At 43.0% G+C, this 26,809-nt stretch overlaps 1 protein-coding gene across 1 annotated transcript in view; it reads left to right on the top strand.

The window, feature by feature from the left end:
• Synpr (synaptoporin) overlaps window positions 1-26,809 on the top strand; it is a 319,444-nt gene that overhangs the window by 174,347 nt on the left and 118,288 nt on the right. Inside the window, exon 3 of the mRNA XM_038349891.1 lies at window positions 20,407-20,531. Within this exon, the coding sequence (XP_038205819.1) occupies window positions 20,407-20,531 (125 nt within the window). The remainder of the gene's footprint in view (window positions 1-20,406; window positions 20,532-26,809) is intronic.

The following is a 26,809-nucleotide window of genomic DNA, read 5'->3' as shown; positions in this document are numbered from 1 at the left end:
ATTTGTTTGTTTGTTTGTTTGCTTATTTATTTATTTTTACCGATTTATAAATGCTCAAGCTTCTTCAATGAGACCAATCTTCTATCTTCCCTTCTAGAATCCTCACACTTGGTTCATCGTTCATACCTGAAACAGCTTTTCAAAGCAGACCTAACTCTTGGTTCCCTTTTCCTATAAGCAACTTGTATAGGAAAGACTTGTGGATTGCTTTTAAGTTCAAGCTCTGGATTCACGTCAGGTGTTCCTCTTTCCATTGTCTTTATAGAGAAGCCCATCAAATTCCCCAAGGATCTTTCTGAAAAATATCCCCCAGTCCCTCGCCTCCCTTCATTTACATGCCTCCTTTTGTTTTGTTCCCCCACACAAATAATCTAGTATTTTCTCTCTCAGTTAATACTACCTGACTCTCCTCTCCTCCTCAGCACCTTCCTTCTCCCGCTCCCATTATCCATGCAGCATGCCAACACTGCTTTGCTGAACCCATTCTTTCTGGTTTGGTTCCAAACTGGCGTGTTCGGTGTGCGCTGACTTGGACTTCCACAGAACAAGGTCCTTCTGCAGCACCCAGCACTGCACAACTACGTCTCTTTCTTCTCTCACATGATGTTCTCCATGTCCTTTCATTGTAAACTCTGGCTCACTTCTTATATCCAGACCCAGGTGTCTTCCCCTGCAGAGTCAAGTCTCCGCAATGTCCAGCCTCCCAGTTGTCCCACCATCCCCAAATGAGATACTATGTATTTTTCATGGAGCTATGTTTTAGCTTCAGTAAGCTCAATGTCCATGTATGAGAACATTATAGGAAATAATATTGTCCTCCAACATACTTCGACTTCCGGGAGCACATGTTTTCCTCTGTGGATAAACCAGATCTCATTGGATTGGGTAAGGAGAGAATAGGTATTCAACAAAACATCCTGCCTTGAATTAAGTCTCTAATGCCACCTAATGGCCTCGTTTATGCAGATAACGTCACACCATCTCATGCCTCTGGGGCTGGGGTGTGGGGACTCTGAGAGAATCTTGCCTTTTGCACTCAGTTTCTATAGTTGCTTAAACCTGTCAGGTGGTTTTCACCACAAGTGATAGGAGAATACAGTATTCCTTTCTCCCACAAAGTCTCCCGAGACACCTCCCTTACCCACTTTAACTACCCCCTGACTCAGCCTTAAATATCATTGCTGTAACCTCCAAAACAGCCCCCAGTCTGTCCACTTCCTGTCCGTCCTTACCTCTCTCCCCGCCTTGCAACATCTTCACTCTTTACCCCAGCTACCTCTTTCTCCAAGCTCTTGTTCGTCCACCAAGAAGCAGCCATTCCTTACGTACAGTCTACTTAACGCGCTCTATCCTTGACGTATTCCACCGTGTCAGAGCGCAGGCTAGGAGACCCTGTAGGACGTAGCACTGGCTTGCTTTCCCACCTCATCTCCGTGGCACCTAGCCTAGTGCAGGCCCTCAAACACACTGTGCTCCATCTGCACGGATCCTATGCGCATGCCCTTCTCTCTTCCTGGACACTCTTCCTGCTCAGTCCCTTATCTCTTTTTATCCATTTCTCAGGCAACTCAAATTATCTTTGTGGCTCTTAATCAGTGTTTCCTCCAGCAAAGTATAAGCTCCTTGAAGCCAAAATTCTTTTCAGTTTTGCTATTTAATGCAGTAATGGAAGCTAGCAGTATCTAGACTCGTGCACACTAAGCACTCAGTCAGTAATAAATATTTGGATGACAGAGGACTGAACAAGTTAATGAATAAATTAATAAATTCGTAGTTATATTCCAGTCCTTTGCTCACACATAAATAAGCATGAGATGTGGTAGCTTCTCTTAAGGTTTTTATTTTCATTAAAAGAGGTGTATATATAAATTATTTAGTGCATAGAGTTAAGTAAAAGCTTAAAAACAAAGAAGACAATTTTCCCTTGTGATAGAAAAGAGAATCAGGGAATGCATATAATTTTAGCTAACAAATTACCACAAATTCAGTGTCTCTATACAAACTTATTTTCTAGTTGTGTAATTTAGAAGTCGCACGATGGAGTGTTCGTTTCCTTCCCTGGATTGTTGAGTAGTCCCATCCTGCTCTTTTCCAAATCCTGTAGACTGCCTAATGCCTCAGTGTGTAGCTTTTTCCTTATCATTAAAGCCATTAGCCTGGGGCAACCATGTTTAATTTTATTCTCTCTCTCCTTGACTTCTATGTATATATCTGCTCAACTTTACCTGGGAGCCATTGGTTCAGTCATATGAGTTGAGTCAAGAATGTCATCACCAAATTAAGATAGTTACATGGTAAATTAGCACATAAACATCTATCGGGGCTTTGATGTTCTGTCTACCAAAGAATGGTAAAAGAGTTTCATGGGGAAAATAGAACTTAAACTTCATGTTAAAACACAAAAGTAGTGGCCTAGAGATGTGGTCCTCACCCTGTGGGTCACAATTCCTAGGGGAGGGCGCCAAATGACCCTTTTATAGGGGTCACCTAAAAACATTGGAAAACATGGATATTTACATTATAATTCATAACAGTAGCAAAATTATGGTTATGAAGTAGCAACAAAAATAAATTTATGGTTGGAGGTCACCACAGTGTAGAATGGAGCGGCAGGGCTGCTTTCCGCCACCCGGCTAGCTTTACCCAAAATAATTACACGGAAACTGTATTCTTTTAAATACTGCCTGGCCCCTGGCCCATTATCTGTAGCTTCTTATTGGTTGATTCTCATATCTTGCTTTAACCCATATTTAGTAATTTATATAGCACCACGAGGGGTGGCTTACCAGGAGAGATCTTAACCTGCATCCATCTCAGAGAGGAGAAGCATGGAGACTGCATATGGTGACTGCCTGAAGCGTCTCCCCACTGCCTGCTACCCAGCATTCTGTTCTGGCTACTCAACCTACCTAATTTTCTGTTCTCTTAAAGGGCGAAGGCAGTATCTTTATTAATAATGAAAGTAACACATAGACACTCCTCCATCACCACAGCATGAGGTTCCCATAGCAAAGGGTTGTGGCATTAGGAAGGCTGAGAAGCCTAGGTTAGAGCGATAGCTCAGTGTTCAGGAGTATACACTGCTCCTGCAGAAGACCCGAGTTTCATTGCCGGAACCCATGACAAATAATAGTTCAATAGTAACTGTAACTCCAGCTTCAGGGCCTTCACAGCCACCTGCACCCACATGCTCATAGCCACACATAGGCACCTAAATACCTGCGTATAACTTAAAATAATAAAGAAAAAAAATTTAAAAAATTAAAGCCAAGAGCAGAGTGCAACACTTCAGGGGAAAACCACATAGGGAAACAGGCAATGAACACCTACAACGGTTTAGGGACAGACGTTATAAATACTGGGCTATTGCCTAAGGAATGATAGGAGGTTAGAGAGGGAGACAAGGACCTGGAGGCAGGGGTCTTGTGCAGTGAAGGACCACTGGAGGAGGGAAGAAGTGTAGCTAGAAAGACAGCTTTTGCAGCAAAGTGAATCCTGGGCATCCTGGAGCAAGGCTAGAGGAAGGTTCAGGTGACGGGAAGCCACACCAGCACCCTAGCACCGTGGCCTGGGCCACAGCACTTAGATGGACCGTCAGGGCACACAGCTATGGTCAATATCAAGAGTGGAGAAGCAGCAACGTTAGATGCCTGAAAGATGGACAGAGGGCTTCTGACTGAATTGTTCTGGTAATGGTGCAGGAGTGACGGTGGGTAGAGACTGGGTGTATTTGTATATCTCAAGCAACGCCCTGAAGCCATATCACAGTAGACATTGTTGGGAGCTGTGAACCCCCAGATCCTGAATTTCTGGTAAACAACTTGTAATGCTTGCAGCTGCTCTGAGCACGAGACCCTTAAGAGTTCCTGATGGCAGGGGAGTGGTTTCTGGTGCGTTTGGCTGGGGCGTGGCTATCAGTTAAGGATCCCTATATAAGCTGCCCCTGGACACAATAAGGGGGGCATTCCTGTTTCCTGCACAAGGATGATCTGTGTCTCTCTCTGTCTGTGTGTCTTTGTGTGTTTAAATCTCCAGCCCCTTGCCCGGTTCACAAACTGTATGACAGAACATAGAGCACAAACGGGCGTAATGCGCCACGGACATTCTCCTAGTATTTAGAAAATTAATTTGTTGTCTCATCTGCAGTGTTTTCTTCAGTCTGAAGCATTAGAAAATAGAACATTATAATGATCACCGAAAAAAATCTGCTTATTGTGAGGTGAGTTCCACATTCTCCGGCTTTTATCACTCCCCTCTGATATTTGTGTAGCCGTCTTTCCAGAGAACACAGGCCCATCAGCCAACAGAAACCAGATACAGTGCCTTCCTCTTTTTACTTGAGCAGTTCTGACACCTTCCTACATCTTTGTTCTGGCCTTTTCCTGGACTAAAGTCAAGACATCTCTTCTAATCAGTTCTTCACAAACCACTGCTTTTGCTAGACATTTGGGCCTCGTCCCAGCATCTGCCACAGTTGACGGTGCAATTGCAAGGGACCAGAAGGAGCCCAGGTCCTCAGAGAGCTCAGCCTGAGGCAGCTCTGCTTGCCTTTGAATGCTTTAATGCTACAAACAAAGTTCAAGATAAGGACAGTGTCTCTGGGTTTGGCTAAGAACTCCAGCCAGATGGTCTAGGGTCCAATTCCTTGATTCTCACTTGCTTTCTGTGTGACGTTAGAGAGGTTGTCATGGTATGGGTCCCAGTTTCCCCAGTATAAACGACCATAGCATTGTATAGTGCAGGGATGCTAAATCATCTGAGTTGATGGCTGTGGAATGTTTTACTCAGGTACTGGCACACAGTAAAAGACCTCAAATATCAGTTATTCTCTTGATTATGAGTATTTTACAATTAATAATTCCTGGAAAGCAAAATAAATATGGATCAGAGATTGTGTACGTAGACAAACTTTTTCTGAGAGCCACCGGAAGTCCTCCTATGGCCTTTTCTCCTGGCCTGCTACAGGTACAATAGCTTTCTTTTACTTCCTCATTATGCCAAGTTCTTGGCCTCCAAAGTGTCTCCCCTGGATTCTTCCTGTCTAGCTCTTCCTCTTCAATGTCTATCTCTGGCTCCATCTTTCAGGGCTGAGTTATTCCCTCAGAGGAGTCTCTCCTATTTGCCATCTCTCGAGAAGTGGCATTATTGTCAGTGTTTTCTACATGGCTCCCTTGTGCCATAATTACACTTATATGTGTTGTTAATTTGTATATTTGTATTTAGTGCCTGTCACTCCTGCCAGACATTAAGTTCAAAGGAAGCCACAGCTTACACACACACACACACACACACACACAGAGAGAGAGAGAGAGAGAGAGAGAGAGAGAGAGAGAGAGAGAGAGAGAGATCTGGTACTTAGGATGTAATCAATAAATATGTTTTTATTTTAAGAAAGAAAAAGGGTCCTCATACCCTGATTAAAATGCATTAGAAAAGAAAGAGAACATTCCAGGAGACATAGAATTATATCCATTAACCTCTTAGGTCACCGAGCTGTTCATTGTTCCACAGTCTGAGTGTCCTAGTCATTGATATCAAAGGGAAAGAAAGGCACCCTTCCTCCATTGTACAATATCAGAAGTGAGCTGAGACACTTATTTCCAATGTTCATACCCTCTTGTGTCTGCTACGATCCGGAAAAGATGAAAACATTAGACTGCAAAATACTTTTTGCATACTTCAGTGTGCATCTGTTAAAGCATGCATTTCCAACCCATCTGTGCAAAGGAAGCCAAAACACCATAAGGTCTGGATACTCTCAATGGGCCCCTCGGGCATCACTTTCTGTTCTCCGGAATGGGAAGGATGCTGGTGTGCACAGCCAGCCCCAGAGCCATCATGGAAATGAGTGGAGGCTGGGCTCCTGGACTGCAGAGATACAGGTCAGCTAGCACACCCCAGGGACAGATTATGCTATTAGTAAGCAGCAGGGTGCCACACAGAGAGACTGAAGTCTCCCTGTCCCTCCAGCAGGCTTTCCAGAAGGCTTCTGTTATTTTCTTCTGAAACCCAGGATCCAAGAGTAATTTTACCATGGGGTAATTTGTAGCTTACCGTTTTAGTAAAGTCGTTTTTCAGCCTTATTTAAAAAAAAATATATCTTGGGGTTTCATATATATATGTATATATATATATACATATATATATGTAATTTCAATTCAATTCAAAGATTTCCACTTCCTCCCCTCCTCCCATTCCCCTCCCACTCCCCCACTCACCTGCCTCCCTTCCCCTCCAGTCTTAAGAGATGGCACAGTACCCTGCCCTGTGGGAAGTCCAAGGCCCTTCCCCCTCCATCATAGATGCCCTTTTAGTACATTATATGCAGAAATAATAAAAATGGAAGTAAATAGTAATATAATTCTAAAGTAAATGGTTTATGGACTATAAATAAGTATGAGAAAATTGAAAATGTAGACTCGGAACCCCAAGTGAATGAGTGGCCTGGAGCATCACGCAAATGGTCACTTTCCCCAAACAGATCTTGAGACGGAGCGCATATATCCATGGTTCGTCACATGTTTGTCACCTGTGCTCCTCTGCGTGAGTCTTGTTTTTTTTTTTATTGTTGTTGTCATTTTTGTTTTTTGGTTTTGTCACGGAACTCACTCTGTAGACCAGGCTGGCCTCAGACTCATAGAGATCCACCTGCTTCCCGAGTGCTGGGATTAAAGATGTGCGCCACCACTGCCTGGCGAGTGTTGGTTCTCAGCGTGAAGTTTTTGGGACCCTGATTTGGTATATTTGAGCACCATAAGGGGTGTCCAAAACACAGCTTTTAAATATATGTGTGAGGGATTTCTACAAACTAAAGTAGAACACCAGACTACAGCTGTTCTGCCTGTCATCCCATTGGACCTTATAAGATGTAAGCTATCAAATTTCCCATAAGGTAGTTTCTCTCCGTTCCAATTCCAGGACAAACATATGTTCAAATGCTGTTGAATTATTGTACCTCTCTCCTGCTTTGCCCTCATTTTTGCCATTTACCCTTCATATCTTATATGAATGAGAACATTTTTGTTTCTTCCTTTGTTTTTGTGGTGGCGCTGGGATGAAACTTGGAGCCTTGGGGGATGCTAGACAGGTGCTCTGCCATTAAGCTACACATTCAGCCCATGAATGCCTTTCACTTCAACACCCAGCTCTGTTTGTTTCCTCCTAGACCCTCACTGGAGCATATGACCATGTCCCACGTTGGGGATTTGAACCCGAATCCTCTTCCTTCGCAGCAGTGGTCTTACCTACTGGGTCATCTATCCGGCCTCTCTTCCTCTCTCTCTTCTCTCAACTGTCTTTGGTTCTTATAAACAAATAAGATGTCTCTTGAAGGCTTATACTTCAAAGCAAGGCTTGCATGTGCTCAGAAGCTGGAACTCTTAGAAAAGGTCATTGTCTTCCCTTTAGAAAATCTCATGGTGCATGTTTGCTCCCCCTTCTGCAGGGCTGAGGTAGACGGCAAATGATGTATATGAACTGCTTTCTCCTTAGTACTCAGAAACTAAAACCAATATATTAAATCTTAAGTAATTTGATGTATTTTATTGCCACTTGGATTTAATCAATAGCAAGGCATTTTTGAAAGATGGTAGAGTTTTCCCTTGTTACATAGGAACTAATGACCTTCGCATAAGTGTGTATAACCCTGTAGGCTATGATGATCTTTCATCTCATTAAAGCATAATGAGAAAAAGCCATTTTCTCATAATGAGGCAGAACAAAATGGGCCTTTAGAAAAATCAATGAAAGATTATTAAGAAAGAAAATGTTTGTTGAAGAGAGTATTTTTATGTAAGTACTATGGCTGAATACTAGCAGGACAGATGGACGCTAGCTAACTCTAAGAGGTGCTACTTGCCCATATTTTCACTAGGACTATTTTTAAATTTCCTTTTTGTTCTTTTTCTCCTCCTCCTCTTCTCCTTCTCCTCCTCTTCTTCTTTTCCACCCTTTCTTCTTTATCCTCTTCCTTCCTCTTCATCCTCCTGCTCCTCCACCTACTCTTCCTCCTTCCTAAAACAGAGTCTCACTATACAGCCCCGACTGTCCTAGAACTCACTACATAGACCAGGCTGGCCTTGAACCTTCAGAGTTCCACCTGCCTTTGCTTCCCAAATGCTGGGTGGGGTTTGAAGCATCACCGCTACACCCAGAGCATGGAAGCAGTTTTCACATATGTTAAGTCAAAAACTATTCTGAATTCTGTCTCTATACATACTCAACACACTTGAGCCTATTTATAATGTGAAATGCTCATCATGTTAAAAATCATTTAATGGTAGTAACCTTCAAATATGCACAAGCACAGGATGATGTAATGAGACTGTTTCTCCCGCAGGATCAGCTCGTAGCCAGCGCCCCCTTCACACCATCCTGACGCTCTTCCAGGCACAGCATCTTATGGGTTGTTTTGCATAAGTCATTTGCTGTTCATCTCCCAATATTATCCAGTGCAAAAGGCTTTACAATGTTGTACTACACACAAAGTCACAATAATTCAATAGACTTCTAATTATTCCATGTATTCTTCTGAATTTTCCTTTTCTCATATCTAGACATTAAAATTCCACACACTATACTAGCTATGTCCTTCAAAAATTTTTTTAATCTATGAGCCCTTCTTGCTCTCTCTCTCTCCCCCTCCCATCTCTACCTAGGAAACACGTTTTCCTCTGCAGAGTCTCTCAGGTCTTTCCTGAGTCCATCATTATACATTATCTCCCTTGCCTGTATGCTCTGCAAATGAACAGCTGTACCTAAAAGTTTGTCCAAATTCATTTGACTTCTCTTTGCAAAGAATGTCTCAGTATTGTGTACTGTTCTCCCACGTGAGGCATATAGTATCTAATTACTTTTCTTTTTGCAATATGCCATCAATGAATACAATTAGTTTGTTGGAGCTTGTGTTTTAGGCAGCCAAAGCTGCTACAAGAACACCATAGGTTGGCTACACCAGAACATATATCATACAGTTTGGGCAACAGGGATTCCCAATTCAAGGTACTGGCTGTGTGGGCCTTATTCCAAGGTCTCCTCTGTGACTCCCCTCTCCTCATGTGCTCACCAAATGCATTCAAAGAGCGATAGCAAAAAAGAGTTCTCTGCTCTTCCTTTTTCTAAGAATACTAAACCTACTTGGTCAGGGCCCCATCCATGACTTTATCTAATATTAATGGTTTCTTTGGTGGCCCCATCTCCAAAGATAGACAGCCCAGGAATTGGGGTTTCAACTTACACTTTTTGATTCCATAAATCCCTGATTACAATAGGATAATTTTCAATTTTTTCCATTGCTTTTATATTCTTAACTGAACACTTTTGTAAAGAGAATATCCTCTCTACCTTTTCATTGACCTTCTTAAAGAAAACGGGTGCCTAAGGGTAGCTATTTTGTCCTTAACAGTTTTAAAAGTATTTGTTCACAAGGACCCTCCAATAGGACCCAATTAAAAATGTGTTTACAGTATAATGGTGAGCGTGTATCTTTTTGTTACTCTTCTCCTCCTGTGCAGCTGTGGGAGAATCACTTCACGTCTCCACAATGTGGCTTTCCTGACTCTGCAGCGCGGATAAGGAGGTCGCTATCTTACAGACATCTATTGCAGCGGCCTGTCACATAAAGCCTCTCGGGTGCCGCTGGGTTCAGCGCAGCAGCAGCTGCAGTCCTGATGGTTGCTGTAATTACAGACAGAAAGTGTGACTTTAGGGTTCTCATCTGCTCTGCTAGAATCTCTGCTCTTATGTAATGAACGTTTTCAGTATAAATGATAACACATGTGGGTTTTTTGTTCTTTCTGAGACAAGGTCTCACAATGTAGCACTAGCTAGCCTCAAACTCACAGAGATAGACCTGCCTCTCCCCGTTGCTGGGGTGTTCTAAGATGTCCACCTTATGGGCTATCTTTGACTGTCAGTTTAGGCCTGTTTCCTTTCCATTAAGGATAGAAATTCCTTATCATGTGTGTATTGTGTTCGAGCTCTGGAACACTGACGTGCAGGTCAAGAACTGTAATGATCAAAATAACCGCATGCACGTGCGCAAAAGGGACTGTACGGCAGCTGTGTTCCACGGAGGCATCCGGAGGAGGCACCGAAGGATAATCAAGTCTGGGTCACAATTATCTGCATGTTCCAAGGTATTCCGAATAGAAATGGTTCCGTGACACATCCAGGTGTCCATCCCTTAAATAGTGATCTTAGATAAGAGATCTCTCTATACACATGATTGACATTTGGCCAGCAGGATAAAGTACCTCCCCCCTTAAATGGATGGCTGCTGTTCTATTTATGCACCATGTGCTTTCATTAAATTAAGAGTAGATTTTCTTTTAAAAAAAGGAAGATGAGGGGAGATGAGAATAATGTCTGTTTAATGGCTCCTCTGCCTAGTGAAAAGACGTTAATTGAATGCTTCCAATTGATCATGGATCAATATTTTTTTTTCGAAAATAACTGAATGGTATTCTGAATTGCTTTGTGAGTATAAATACAGCTCTACCTGATGAAATATTTAAATTTAAGAAACTGTGTTAAGTACACCAAATTCAAACAGAACTGTATCTCAGCTAGACATTGCTTTTCTGTCCAGCGAAGACTGGCCATGGCTCTCTGGGCCTGCTCTAAAAATATAGAGGACTGAAGGCGGCCACTCCTCTCCAGTTTGAGAAAGCGTGGCTTCCAGGAGAGACTACTCTCTGCTTGCTCACACATGCACAGGGGCACCCCTGAGCTGCAGATCAGTGGCCAGGTGCCGTGAGTTTATTGTGTTCATTTTCCCATCAGATAGACATCTGTAGTTAGCTTTTCTGTTAGTGATTCTTTGCACTAAGGTTCACACTGACGTGTGTTGGTATGTTTTCTGTTGCTGGAGCAAATACCTAAGGCTGGAAATTCGTAAACAAAAGCGTATTTACCAGAAACTTTGGGAGACTAGACCCTTAAGTAGTGCAGTTAAGTGAGGTGGCCTCCACCATGTCGTATCTCAGGTGGCATCAAGGCAGGAAATGGGATCAAAAGGCCAAAGAGGAAGCCAGATAATGGGAAATGAGTCCTTCTCATTTATAGCATCAAAGCAAGAATGAACCAGGGTCTCACAGTAATGACCTTGGTCTCATCCAAGAGCTTTGCTGGCTAATGGCAGGTCTAAGTTTATGCTGTACAATTGCCTAGAGATAACCTACATTTGTAATTCTAAGAAAATCTGGTTTTACATGACAGGTATACATGCTTATTCAAAGAAATTCAAACACAGAATAATTAAAAATAAGAGTTCTAATTAAGAGTTCTCAAGTGCTTTCTCCCAGGATGCTTCCAGTGAAAATGCATGTGTGGATTTGTTTGGATATCTTCTCTAAATGCTGTCTGTTGTGTTACTTGACAATTTGCATTCTTATTTTCTTTACAAAATTTCACTTTTTAAACAACTATCCATTGCTTTAAAAAATAATATTTTTGAGATTATAATATAATTAAATAATTTTCCTTCTTTTCCTCTTCTCCCAAGCCTTCCCACAAACACCCCTGCCCCACTCTCTTTCAAACCTATGGCTTCTCTTAGTTAAATTGTTCTTTCTTGCACACACACACACACACACACACACACACACTGTGTACACACACACACACGCACACACACACACACATTCAGGACTGAGCATTTGGTGTTAACCAATTGCTAATTTGTGTGCTCTGCCCTGGGGAAAGACTATTTCTCCAGCTCTCAGTATCCCTTAATATTTGTTGAAGCCCTGTGAACTTTTCTATTGTGATTTTCTTTGTGATTTCTGTCTTGTAGTTTTTTTTATAGGTTTGTGTCTGTTTTATGTGGGAAAATAGAAATCAGTCCACTCAGGCCATTGCATAAAGGTGCAAGATGTTGTTAGCACTGTCAAGGGAAAGATGACTAGATGCTCAATGGGTGTGACTGTGCTGACTTGCTCTGGAGACATACCCGAGGTCCTTGATTGACATTACTGGTCCAGACACCACCAATAATCATAACAGACAAGCTCAAGCCCCTGATGTGATTGAATACAAACTCATATTTGTTTAAGTCACTGTTGGTCAGGCTTCCCGTCACCTACAGACAAATGCTTTGGTAAGTGGTATAGTCTCAGTTTTAAGGATTAAAAAAAAAGTAGAAGCTTCTTTTGCCATCTAAGTGAGTTGGTGTTCCCCCACCATGAAACCCAAAATATCGTGCTTAGAAGCAATTCTTCTGCCTAGGAAAATTACACATAGCTAGGACACACACACTTTTTACTATCATGAAATAGAATGTAGTATGGGTGGTATACCAGAGACATCCAATGATATGATAATTATATACAACAGAGATGGAAAACAAGCATATTTATAGTGGGGGGAAAGGATGGTGTATGTGTCTGCATACACATGTATGTACATCTGAGTGTACATACACACACATGTATGCATACATCTACACATGTGTGTGGATGCCAGAGTATAGTCTCAGATATTGTTACCCAGATGCTGTCTAGCCTTCCTTGAGTCAGGGTCTCTCATTAAACTAAACTTGCCACGTAAGACTACTGGCTGGCCGTCAGTCCCAAGAATCTGCCTGTCTCCACCTCTCTAATCTTTAGATATTTTTTTGTACATAGAATATGGGGATTAAACTTAAGCCCCCACACTTGCAAAGCAAGCACTTTACAGACTGAGCCATCTACTCAGCTCTATGGGGATGAAGGTTTTGAACAGTAGGCTTCACAATCCTCAAATTAAATACAGTTCTACTTTCTATCTAAGACCAGCTTGCAGGTTTTATTTTCACGGAAAGATAACAATTTGGGATTTTACAGTGTCGCTCACAAAGTGTCTTCTGGGTCAAAATATTCTATGGGTTTTTGTAACTATGCACTGATGACTGGAAGGTACTCGGTCAGTTTCCTTAGAAAAATTCTATGGCTGGTAGAAGAAAAATTGAAAGGATTACACAAGATCCAGTCCAAATGGGAAGTTAAGCTTCGAGGTGCTCATTTGTGCCCTGGAGCTCCAAGGCTGCTAGCAGCAGGCAGGTGAAAGTTTGAGCTCTCCATGGAAGAGTGCGAAGTCTGGTTTGGGCTTGCATTGGCGAATGCCTTATAGCACCCATCTCTCGCTTTTTCAAGGCTAGTATTGAAATAACTCTAAACAGCTGTGCTCCCAGCAATGCTCGTCATCAGTACCGAGGACAAGTGGCTCATCAGCCAGAGACAAGTCATAAAAGGAGGGAGTTTTCAGAGAGAGTGAAGGGGGATGCTTTGGGCCTCTAGATCCTGTATCTTTTGAAAGGTTGAGCTGTTTGAAAGGACAAAATCCAGCACCACCAACTGTGGGAGGCTAGCAATTAAGAGGAGGGACTTGTCAGGTAAAATTGGCACAATATAGTCACAGCAGGCTGCTCAAGTATTCAGAGCAGCAGGACACCAGTTCCTTCCTTGAAGGGGAGGCTGGGTGCTCTGAAGGAGAGCCTGGGCTGTTTTAAAGGGGAGGCCAGGATGCTAAGTCATGCCTCCAGCTTTGTCCTGAAAAAGAAGCTCATTGAGCCCTCTCTTGGCCTTTTGGACCTTGATGTGCTAGAGGAAGCCCCTTCAGCGACCCACTGCTGCTATTCTTGCACAGTTCTTCTCATAGCATGCTTCAAGTCACATCCTTGGGAAAGTTAGGGAGAAAGAATGAGCTGTAAAGAAAGGCCGATCTGAATTCAAACTGTGGCGGTCTTGATTAGCAGTAATCACTTTGGTTGTGCTGTCCAGTCTTATTTTTTAATATGTGAGGTGAGGGTCTCGACTTTTGAATGGATTGATAATATGCTTATTGAGGAAACTGGCATGAGAATCAATCAGATGCTGGTGTGTGGTGTGTGTGTGTGTGTGTGTGTGCGTGCACGCACACGTGCATGTACATGTTAGGGTATATATGTGGTCACAAGGCACCTTCAGGTATTGTTCTTTAGCAATTTCCTACCATTTGCTTTCTACAAGGTCTTCCGTTGTCCTAGAGTTTTGCCCAATAGGCAAGGCTAGCTGGCTGACGAGCTTCCAGAGAAGTCTTCGCCTCCCACCTCACCATTACCGGATCACAGTCATTCACCACACTGCTATGCCCAGTTTTCTATTTTCTCGAGGTCCAAAATCTGGACCTCACATTTGTGACCCACACTTTTTACATGCAAGCCATGTTCTCAGTCCCAAATGTAGGCCCTCCAGCATTTCCATTGCCATTGGTATTTATGGGCTAATAGTAATAATCCACTTAGAGTACTTCAACACAAGGAGGACAGTGGAGACTCAGAGGCATAGACCTGTTCCAAAAGAGTTTGCACATCGTCTGGCAGAGTGAGCCCTAGTCTCCTCTCCCAGCTGTTTCTAATCACACTTTACAAGGCATGGCTTTCTATACTGTATTCATTTGGTCATACCCCTGCCCACTGATAGGAACAAGGTTTCTTCCCAGGTCCTACCTGAAACAATGTCTAACAGACTTCTGCCTGCCTCTAGGACAGTCAATCTGATCTTCCCATTTAGTGTTAGCTCCAGTTATACCCACTGCCCAGCCCAAGTGCTAGTATGTGCCCCGTGTATATCCATATCCACAAGTGCACGTGCACACACATACACACACACACACACACACACACACACACACACAGTCACAGAAGCTTTTGAAACAAACAAAATAAAGGACTAACCTGAATAAAAAAAAAGAATAAAAAAATAATTTTATTGTTGAACACTAGCCCTAGCTGATGAAGGTCCGTGCTCAGGATACTGGAGACCATGTCGTTCATGAGTACCTCTGACGCTGCAACCCCTTCCCAGTCCAGGATCAGATGTTTTGAGAATAGCACAGAACTGACAATGGTGGAAGTAGATATGGAAATTGGCACGCAGTAAATCAGAGCTTCACCCCGAAGGGTGTGGCTGTTGGTAAACAAAGAGCCTGTTGATGTTGTAAGCATCAATTTCCAAGCCCCTCTTCCCATTTTTCTTACTTCTTCTACCCATTTATTCCCGAGCATCCTTCATGTCTAAGATTGCGTACAAGAGTTTGGGGAGAAGCCATCTTTCTGGCTTTGCTGCACACTTCACCCAAAACACTAACTGGGTCTCATATTTTATCATCTTCCAAACTATTGCTTTCAGCTGTGACTTTCGAAGTAACCAGGAACGCTAATAGAAATTTTGCATGATGTTCTTCTTAGACTCAGAACATTTCCATGGAGGAGTTGCCTGTCTTCCATTAAGAGGAAAGTCTGGTGTCACTCTGAGCAACAATGTCACTCTTGCTATGTGTCGTAGTTTGCTGATACCTATTAAAGCAGGGAATGTACGACAGTTTCCCTGTCTTCTTTCTCCTGGATGTATTTATGATTGGGCTACAATGCAAAGGGCTTTTCTGTTGGTTAATTTCTTTCCTTTTTTTTTTTTTGTTATTTAGCAGAGCCATAGATCATCTCCAGACAGGAGCAAAATTAGAGTCCATTGCAGGAGACTTAATCTTGGTCCTGCTGAACTCAGAGGAGTGAGTGATTGTGCCAGTAGTCAGAACCCTATTGGCTTAGAATTTGCTGGAGAATTAGTTTTCTGTTACGTGAACTGGGAGCCCAGTGAAAAATGGGAGCACAAAGATTTCATAATTCTCCTTGGATGCTTACATGAACTTTTGTCCCCGGTTAAACCTTCAGTTGCTTAGAAAGGTGATTCAGCACACAGCATGGTGGGAGATCAAGCCCTGAGGGTGGATGTGCAGAGCCCAGAGTGTAGAGGAGCTAACACACACGAGGTCATGGTCGCACAGTCATACATGAAGCACCATGTCTTCTTCCTTCTCCATAGCTTGCAGCCCGAACAGAGCCATGTCAGCTGAAACTCTCGCTCAGGGTCTGTTCACACACAACCCTTTCAACTGCCGCTCCTTCCCTTCAGACTTTTCTCCCTCCTTAAATACACATGACTCACTCCTGGTTTTCATTCCCAAAAGGTGCATATTGATTGCCCATCTTTTCCATGCCCCAGAAGAGAATCATGTCTGTGTTATGAAATGTTGTTTTGTAAAACTGAGCATCCACAAGCCCTTTCTTGTGCTATTATTAGGCTCTTGTTCCTTACAGTCCTCCTTGTAAATTCCTCAGCTATCCCTCTGAGGGAGAAGAGGGGACGAATACAAGGCCTATTCTCCTTTTAGCAGTATGCATTTATGAGAGAATCAGGAGAAAGCTGGAGAACCCCCAGCTAACTCTCTGTGGCACAGAGTTCATTTTCCCCACATTTCTGAAGCTGACTGAGACACTGTCTTAAGAGTCTGGACCTTAGCATTCTCCCCTCACCTCTGCCGTTGGCTGAGGTAAGGCTAGCTGATTTTCTTCTCTTGTCTCAGTTTCTCTAGTACAGTGACATAAATAGCTGTATCAATGAGAAGGAGGGAAATTGACTTTGAACATTTGTTGGGGGCTACGCATATATGATTTAACAATCACAGCAATTCTGTGAGATAAAAACCATTATTCTCAACTCGCATCACCAAATCGCTGCGGTGGCCTTTGCTTGGCTTCTTGTACTTATCAAGCCCTTCCTCCTTGGGTCTGGCACATTCGCTTTCTCCTCTACTGGACACCTCTTCTCCCCTGCTTTTTGTCTCACTTCCCCTGATTTGTATTCCAGATGTTGGCTTAGATGCAGCATCTTCAGGCATAGCTTATCCTTTTTGCCAAATATGTGACGCAGTTTGTAATTATTTGTATAGATGGCAGAGACTTTGCCCCTTTTCTGACATACCTACCTTTTAGTACGTCAACAGCTGGCATGCAGGCAGTGTTCCGGTAGATACCTGTTGAATGGATTTGTGGGTTAGCCTTGGCTTACCAGGGACAGAAGTCATAGGAAGTATTCCATTAAATGCCTGTTGAATGAATCTGTGGATTAGCCTTGGTTTATGGGGGAATGAAGTTGGGAGAAGTGGGGTGATTTACCTAGGGTCACCTAGCTAAGAATTGGATTCAAGCTCAGGTGCACTGTGTTTTGCCACCCAGGGTAAGCGACTTAGGTGCAGCAGTGGAAGGGGGGGGGGTGCTGTACCATCCTCTAAAATAGCAGAGATTTCAACCCCTCCCATCCCCAAAACCCTCTAGTGCTCCCTCTTCACTGTGTTTGAATGTTTCTGTACAGAGAAACCCTGTGTAAAAAAAAAAAGTGTACATATTATAGGACCAAACCCCCAGATAGAATATTCTAATGGAGATGACGTCACTTTCTTAAATATGGAATTAACCCCTCATCACATTATCCTCTCAGCAGGATCTGACCTTCCCAGTCTTCCATTTAATCTTTGCCAAACACGTATGAGTTTGATATCAGTCACACAATGTGATTTCCCTTTAATCAGTGAGGACAGAGGGGAATAAGAAATGTAACCAGAAAGCTATAGGTACCTAATTCAACTGGAGTATGGTGTCTTGTGTTTGCAAAGATTAATAAAGGCTGGAGGAAAAAGCAATGTGTGCAGGGCCTCCATAGTCTAACTCCCCCTTAGTATCCACGTAATGTATCTAACCAGCTAATGGATAATTATCATTTCATCTTGGGCTCATTTCACAGTGGTTCCAATAATACCTTATTGAAAAGTCTTAGCTGTCTGTAAAGCACTTACTCTTTCCACTACTAGCACACTAATATTACTAGAAGTGCTTTCTTTAAACTTATTAAGTATAGAAATGAACAAGAGTAGTTCTTTTGCCATTCAGCTACACTATAATGTCCTCAAGGAAATTTTAAAATACAACTTTTTGGCATAATTATGCTATTCTGCCATATATTCAATACAGGATTATTAATCACACACACACACACACACACACACACACACACACACACACACCCTTGAGAACTCGGTCATGAGGAAAGAGCAGCACTGTGAGGAGCAAAAGCTTTCTCCATGGTTCTTTTGACTCCCCCATCTTTCTTTGAAAGAGTTCTCACCAAACCCCCATCTTTACTTGCCACAAGGACCTGGACTGTCCACCACCAGACGACACAGCCTGGATGTGAGCGCTGGACAATCAGCACCATTTCTTCTCTTTCCTGTCAACACTATGAGCTGATGGGAAGGCAGCTGTCACTGCCTGAGCCCTGAGCTCTGAGCATCGTGTGGGACTGCGGAGTGGGCTGAAGTGGCTGCTAAAGGCCTGTCGGTCCCATCACTTGGGTAAGCTGGGAAGTGAAACAAACAAACAAACAAACAAAACCAAAAACAGAATTTTCCTCGACTGCATAGTTTGTTGTTGGTTCACTGGAGCTGAGATTTGTGTAGATCTCACTAGGGCTTAAACCTAAATTCCATACTCTCTGGCTTGGACCAACTTATCATGAATGAAATTTATGCCCTGGCAATGCTGATGCATGCATGGGCAGCCTGGGTATGACAGTTCTGTTGAACTTGTCCATATTGGGTTTCATGGTTGAAATTGATGAGGACAATTGACCAGGTCTCTTCCTCAAGAGGGCACCAGATTTCATTACAGATGGTTGTGAGCCACCAGGTGGTTGGTGGGATTTGAACTCAGGACTTTTGGAACAGCAGACAGTGAGTACTCTTAACTGCTGAGTCATGTCTCCAGCCAAACAACATATCATAAACCCCACTACTTACAGTAATAATAATATTCATCAGCGTTTACTGAGTGCTCACTTTGTGGCAGAAGTACAAGTCCTACGGGTTCCACACGTCTAACACATATGAATCCATTTTCTTTCACTTTGTCTAATACATCATTTGCTTCACAGTTTAAAATACTGATTTTGAAAATTGGCATATATGCAAAAATGGTCCACCAAATGTTAGTTACTTCCTGAGGGTTTTACAATGTATTGTTGTTATTGACCAGATTTTTCCTATAAATGTTAAATAAGCAGTTGAGGAAGACAATTCTTAAGGTGTTTTTCCACCAATGAGTCATCGGCAGATAAATTGCCCCGCGCCGCGCCTCCCCGCCCCCTCCCGTCTGCGCTCTATGCTCTAGAACCCAGTTCACGAGCTTCGGGCAAGGGGCTGGAGGTTGAGGAAACACACGCAGAGACAGACCGACACACGGAACTTCCAACACTGGTACCAAAAGCCCTTCTTTAATAGCACCATGGAGGCTTACATACCCTGCAGTCAATGACCAACAGGTGAAAATCCTATCCTCTGATCCTCTAGGTAAAGCACAGCTTTTAGTAACTCCAATTAGAAGGCTCTAGACAGGGAAGAGCAGCTGAAGGCCAGGACTCATTAGTCCCAACATAACTCATTCTGAACTTTAGGGACATACCCTTCTCCAGTACCGGCAGACTTTCCCATGTAATTGTTTGTCTCATATCACAAACAGCAGAATAGCTCAAGAGATATTGCCAGTGCTGTTTTGTTGAGGAGGAAACTAAGGCATGGTGAGAGTAAGTAATGTCCCCAACATTATCTTCCAGGGTCCCTGCCTTTAATCCACACATAATTTGCTCCTCTCAGTGCACAAAGTGAATTCATGGCCCCAGTGTGGGTAGAAGGACAAACTTCTGCAAGAAACTGACCTCCAAAACTAAAATAAATTGGAGTCTTTCAGGATGAGTTAGTGCAGACTGCATTGGGGTGGCTGGCTTACTTTGGCCATGAGCAGGACATCCTTTTAAATTTAGGCAGAGTATAAAGTAATGGAGTCTCCTATTTCTTATTTCTCATGTTAGACACCTCAGCATGGGCTGGGGCCGTCTCGTTGGCATTTCTCAGGTCTGGAAGACTTCTCTGAGGTCGTACTCCTCCCTTTCAGTGCCTTCTTCCCCACAGATCCATATTTCCCATCAGGAAAGGGCATGATATTAGCTCATAGCACTGAATCTCCAGCTGGTTAATTTAGAAACTGCAGGCAGCGCAGAGACTTAGCTGCCTGTGGGGACTGGAGGCAAAGCACTCTGAGAGCCGATGTTCTGAAGGGAACCTCTTACTCACCCCATCTTCCGTGCCGTAACTCCAGCTTTCTCAGGCCATGCTTTTACAGAAAGCAATCTATACCATTCCAAAAGAAAAAGTCGTGTTTATTGAAGAAAATGACCTCAGTAAATGTAAAGGAAACACCTCTCTGGAGGCATCCGCAGGCACCTTTCCAGGTCTCCGTCTATGGAATTATGCCATCACTGCCTGAGGCGCGGTGCTGCGTTATGCGCTCACCTTCATTCCCCCCGCCCCACAAAAGCAGCATTTCTCTAAATTACCGGACTCTTCTTTAGAACCCCTGCAGCCTGACATCCTCCTGTCCATCCTCCTGCAGCTCAGTATGAGGCAATGCTGCTCTGCCTCTACCCTTCGCTCCTGATTATGATTTTATGACCCCCGCCATCCTAATAGCTGCTTTCTCTTTTCCTCTCTTGTTCTCCGCAGCTTTTTGCAATCTTTGCATTTGCAACATGTGGTGGCTATTCAGGAGGCCTGCGGCTGAGTGTGGACTGCGTTAACAAGACAGAGAGTAACCTCAGCATCGACATAGCCTTTGCCTACCCTTTCAGGTAAGGAATGGTGATTGGTGCTTTGCAGCCTCACAGCGAGAGGCTTGAATCCTGTGGTTTCTGGGAGAAAAATGAAGGCTTCGAAGAAATTCTGCTTGAAGCCACAGAATGTCATGATTAGAGTGTCCACCTGCCATTCCACACTGGGAGGATTTGCTCACTATACCTTTAATCCAGTATTGATTGTTCTCCAATTAAAGCCTCCCACTATGGCCGGTGTTTGGGACTATCAACAGAGAGACTCCACTTATATAATTATTTTTTCCAACTTTAAGATTCCTCACATTCTATCTAGATTTGTAGGTTACATATAATTTTATATTGACTGTGCACTTCTGGCTGACAACATTTTCATGATACTAATATCTAATACTGTCTCTGTGTACCAGGTAAATCTGCTTAGATGAGTACCTGTCCAACCTCATTTCCTCATCCCAATGACACTTAGAAGGAAGTCCCCTTACCATCATCAGTTACATCCTGGGTACTGACAGATAAGTTCGTTTCCCCTTACACCCTCTCTGCTACCAAGGGGCAGAGGCAGTGTAAGCCAGTGTTACAGCTCCGGAGAGGCAAAGGGACACCTCTGGAGGCTAGAGCTGCAAGAGGAAAGTTCTGGAGGGAAAGGCATCCTGACTTGTTGGGAAGTCAAGCTTGACTCATTGGGAAGTCAGGCTATACCTGAAGTTGGGGTGTGGTGGGGGATGGTCTACCTGCATAGTGCATAGCAATCTTGCTCCTCTCCCAGAGAGAGCAGTTACAGCTGAGTTCTGCTCTGTTCCCCTAAGGGAATGTTCCAGCAGAGCTGTTCATTTCTTCTCCTCTGCTCAGCTCTTGGCCAAAGATGCTACTTCTGCTTCACTCTGCTAAAGGGAAGCCCCTGCAGAAATGTGGCACTCTCCTTTGGCTCCCCGGAAAAGTTGTTACTTTTTCCTTTTCAACTCCCCTAAGGGAACATGTGAGGAAAGGTTCTCCTTTGTTTTTTTTTTTGTTGTTGTTTTTTTTTTTTTTCTGCTCGGACCCCCTAAGGGAACATACCAGCCAAGGTCCTTTTCTGAGCCTATGAAAGAAGATCTTCACCCAAAACCCCTTTAAGAAAGAGATTTATTTGAAAAGCAAGAGCCCAGGAGAGTGGCTGCCTCTGCCAATGTAGGAAAGGACAGTCAGTAACTGAACAGGCAGAAAGACTAGCATGGGGCTTCTTAGGGGTGGATTTTTTAGGAAGATTTTTCTTTTCAGGGATTGGTCAGTTTTCCTGCTCAGGGATTGATTGGTTTAGTTGGTCAGGGGCAGAGTTGACTCTGGTTTTAGGGCCAAATTTTGTTTCTTTTACAGATCCTTTTTAGCCTTTTGGCTCTATTTTCAAGGCTAAGGCATATATCTTTTATAGGTTCTGATTCTAGGGTCAATGTGTATTTCTTTGGCTCTGTTTTCACAGACACGGTATTCTGGGCTAAATTGTTTCTTTCACTGGCTCTTGTTTCAGGGCCAGGGTGGGTTTCTTTGATTGGCCCTTTTACCCTATAGGCAGAGTTTTAGTTTACCTAGCTTGAAAGAAATTCATATCTCTATTGCTATTCTTAACTTGATACAAACAACTATTTCAACCTCTTTATCAATTCAGCATCTGTTCATGCCTATAGATTGATTGCCAGATACCCTTCAGAGCTTGTTCCCAACTTCACATCTCATGACTCCAGAGACCTAATATGGACTAACTTAATTCAATTTTGAAATAATTTATTGCTGTAAGGCTCCCATATAATTGACAAAAGTAATTTGGAGGGGGAGGTGTTTAAAAACTTTCAACAGTGTTTTGGTGTATTATCAATATGCGATGTGTTCATTTCATTGTAACATTATCTTCTGTGGACCTGATAGTGAGTCTATAATTACAAACAAAGTAAAAATCAACCTTTACAAGTTTTTTTTTTTTTTTTTTTTAGCAGGTAAGTGCAGTATTTTCCAAAAACATTTTCATGGACCCTGATAAGACTATCACTAAAGGAAAGGGAAATGAAGGAAGAGAGGGAGAAGAGAAAGAAAAAGAAAGAAGATGGGAGAAAGAATTTAGGAGTATAATGGAACAAACTCAAGAAATCCTTTTTAGTACTTCATCTTTCTAATGTGCATTTTGAATCAAGACACCCATTGTTTCCCAAACATATTCCCCATGGAAATTCTTTTCTTCCCTATCAAGTAACTCAGAGGATTCACAAATTGTAGAGCAGATCTTTAATATATCAGCCTCATCAACAGTCTAAAACAAATGTGTTTTTATTATGGGCAATGAAGCATAAGAAGTGATGTCTTTGCATCTGACATGGCATTCAGATGCCCCCTGCTCAGAGTACAAAGCTCAGGTCTGCTAAGCACGTCTCCCTGGGGATTCACTGTCAATGTCTGTGCTGTGCTGGTAAAGAAGAATGTGAGGAAGCTTACTCTCCAGAAGTTCTGTACAAAACCCTTGTCTTCTGGAATGGAAACCAAGCCAATGCCTGTTCATTGACCAGTGTTCACCGTCTCGAATCTAGAGGACCAGATGAGAATGCCAACAGCCAGGAAGTGGGACTGGGATGCTCGATAACTTTATGCCTGGTCTCATAATGTCTGCTTTGCTTCCACAATGATCTCATAGAGATGGGTAACTGCAAGGTCCACCCTTTAAGGCAGTGGTTCTCAACCGTCCTATGCTGTCATCTTTTAATACAGTTCCTCATACTATGCTGATCCCCAACCATAAAATTATTCTTGTTACTACTTCACAACTCTAATTTTGCTACTGTTATTAGTCATAGTGTAAACATCTGACATGCAGGATGTCAGATATGTGACCCCTATGAAAGAGTCATTCGACCCCCAAAGGGGTCATGACTTTTCTGTTTTCTTCCTGACTGCAGCATCATGCATGTGGCCCCATGAAAGGCATCTGGAGAAATGGGGTGAAGCTGGTGTTTTTATCTTGCTCTTTTAAGTATTAGTCCCTTATTTGAAAGATTTTGACTGGGTTTCTGACACAGAATTGCATAACCATTGTTTTTTAACCCAGAATTTTCTTTCAAACACTACCTTATTCAGGAGTCCATAGGCTATTGGAAGGAGGGCTGCTTATTGGTTCTCGCTGCCTGGTTCCCAGCCGCCCGGCTAGCTTAGCCCAAAATAACCACACAGAAACTGTATTAATTATATCACTGCTTGGCCCATTAGCCCTACCTTCTTATTGGCTAACTCTTACATCCAAAGTTAACCCATCACCATTAATCTGTGCATCACCACGAGGTCGTGGCCTACCAGCAAAGTTTCAGTGCATCTATCTCCAGTGGTGGCTCCATGGCATCTCCCTGACTCTGCCTTCTTCCTCCCAGCCTTCTGTGTAGTTTCCCCGCCTACCTAAGTTCTGTCCTATCAACAGGCCACTGCAGTTTCTTTATTCATTAATGGTAATCACAGCACACAGAGGGAACTCCCACACCAATATGCAAAGCAGATCAAAGACTCTGAAAATATGGATTTTCTTGACAGAGAAGAAAAGAAAGCTTCGCCTCTCTGTTTACCATGCCCACACATTTACTGCTCATCCAACTCCCACAGAACACCTGTACTGTGCCCCCAGTAACATCCATCCATCTAGGAGAAGTGTTGGGCTTGCACTTTCAGCTCCACATTTGGATACAGTGAAATGCCATGCCCTTCTCTTGTAGAGAATGCTCTCGAGACTAAGCAAGAATTTGTAGACATTATTGTGTGTATGTGAAACTCCATAAGCCACCGTCAGTGATTTGATCGCAATCCTTGAATTATGATGGGAGCCTTCAGTAGCTTCTAACTGTTCGGTTTAATTCACAAACACAATGAATATGTAAACTCAAGCACCAAGTCATTGAAACAAAAAGAGATAAGAAATAAGTTACAGATGGCAGGTCGACAGGGACTTCTCACCTGGTTGTCAGAAGAGGACTTCAGTTAACATGATAATGTCAATTAGAACATCTAGATAACTCACAAAGACTCAAATGCTGCTTCTAGTAAATGTACCAAAGTATGTGCTTCCTCTACACCACCATCTGTGTATGTTTTGCTTATACTGATAGCAGAGAGGATTGCTATTCAGCAGTATGTCCTTTTATCATAGAACTAAGACATCTGCTACCTGACCTTCATTTTGGCCTGTGACTAAAACCGACGAGTGGTACTTAACTGTTCTCCCAGCTCCTATAATATGTTATTTTGGCATGAACTTGCTTGACTTTGAGGGTTGGGAGGTGAGTTCTGCGTCTCAGATTCTTAGCATGTCCCTTAGACTCTGAGGTGCAAAGCAGGGCTGCTCATTTTAAGGTACCTAATATATTCAAGGAACACCCACCCAAAGAATGCACATGCTTTGGGCTGACAACTGAATGCAGCACGAAGAAGGTCAGGACTGCTTTTCATGGGCTGTGGTAGGTGGGGCAAGCAAGCAAATGAGAAACAGAACAGTTTATACATTTAGAACATCCGTGGAGTGAATCCCTAGACAGCCATTAAAAACATTTAATGATGTGTGAGAAGCGCCCTGAACAAATACAAGGCCCCGTCAGTGATGACTTGGGTTGGTTTTCATTCTAACTTGTTGGAGGAGAAACCACCATTTGCCTCATATTTAACCTGTCCCTTCCTCGTTCCTGGCTGGACTTCCAAGTGAGTGCAAGCCTGGACCGTCCTTAAGTTGTTTCCTCTAGCTATAGGAACTTGCCTGACTGATAAGGATGGTAGGCAAAAACACGAAGAAGTTAAGATTTCCCGGAGTAGCCCTCACCCAGTGGCAGCTGTGAGGAGGGCCTCTCATGTGGCACAACTATAAAGCATGTTCCATGCTACAGATTTTCTCAGTGATACCCAGCGGGGGAGCTGGTATTTCACGGTTAATGAAAACCTAATCATTACACGGATTTTTATTATCTTTCCTTCCCAGTCCCAGTATAGCATTGCTCTTTTTCTGTTTTTAGAAATAAGTCTTCCAAAAATAAGTTGTCCTTAACTCTTCATCTCAGAATCTATGTATTTGATGCTTTTGTGTCACGGTGAGCAGCCGGGTACTGGCGACTTACAGGGGGACAGATGTCTTTGGGCCAGCATTTCACACAGCCCTGGTCATCTTCCCACCACCAAGAGCTCTGCCATTTTTTTTTACTAACCATGATTATCCAGACCTTGTGAAATCTGTCTGTCAAAGAGACAGTGGTACTTCCCACTGTATCACTCCCAGTGTCGACTGAGATGTACAGGCAGAATGTTGAAACAAGACCTGACATTCAATATGTTTTCCTCTAATATATTATTTGCTCTTTCTTCATCAAATCAGGGTAGTTGGGAACTAGCTAGAGAGACGAAAAGATAACTGATTAGCAAAGGTGTCCTTGAAGCAGCAACGATCCGGAGACTATAGTTTTCCTTCTTCTTACATGCAAACATTAGAAGAACTACATATTTAATTGTCTCATAACAATTAACTTGCTTTTGAAGTTCCGGTGTTCTTAGGAGGGATTATTATAGGGTTTTTGTTTGCCATCCCTACCCCAGGCTGACAGAATGGGGAACTCTGTCACATGAACATGGTATTGGGGAAATTATTTATTTAACGACACTGGGGCAGGAGAGGGAGATTCACCATGAGCCCTAAGATCAAAGGATGGAACATTCACCGTAAAGAAAAGGGAAGCAGACTGCTCAGTTGGTACTGACAGAACAGGATCTTTTCCCTTCTCTGTCTGTGGTTCCCCCTTCCTCTTTGTAACATTTGAATAAGTGCCACTAAACAGAAAGGCCATGGACTTTGGGTTTTTATACAGTATTAGCAGCTTCGCCGGAGCTGAGGTGGGAGGAGAGCCTTTTCTTAAGATCCATATGCAGAGGCAGTGGAGATAAACTCTTCTTTCTCTCCCTACCATTGAGCCAGTGGGGGAAATACAGGTCATTAGGCTGCAGTGTTTTGCATCTTGAGTTCCTGAAATGCTGTGTCTGCACTTGGCGCTTTGTTTTTATTTCTCATTACCAAATGTTTGCGCTCTGTTTGGGGAATGCTTTAGAAATTTCCAGTCTATAACATTTCATTTTAACATTGCACCCTAAACTGAAATTTTTTTACGATAAGATTTGGTGCTGCCAGCCCCAGGGAGTTTCAATCCTGAAGTCAAGGCCTACAGGCCCAAGGCAAACCCCAAGCCAAAGCACTGCTTTCAAATCCAAGCTCTGCTGTCTAGTGGATAAGAAGTTACAAGCGCTTGGTCTGAGAGTTGAGA

Source organism: Arvicola amphibius, chromosome 12, assembly GCF_903992535.2.
Source record: "Arvicola amphibius chromosome 12, mArvAmp1.2, whole genome shotgun sequence".
In the NCBI taxonomy this organism is placed as follows: domain Eukaryota; kingdom Metazoa; phylum Chordata; class Mammalia; order Rodentia; family Cricetidae; genus Arvicola; species Arvicola amphibius.
The sequence above is the reverse complement of the archived record's forward strand: the minus strand, read 5'-3'. Positions and strand labels throughout refer to the sequence as shown.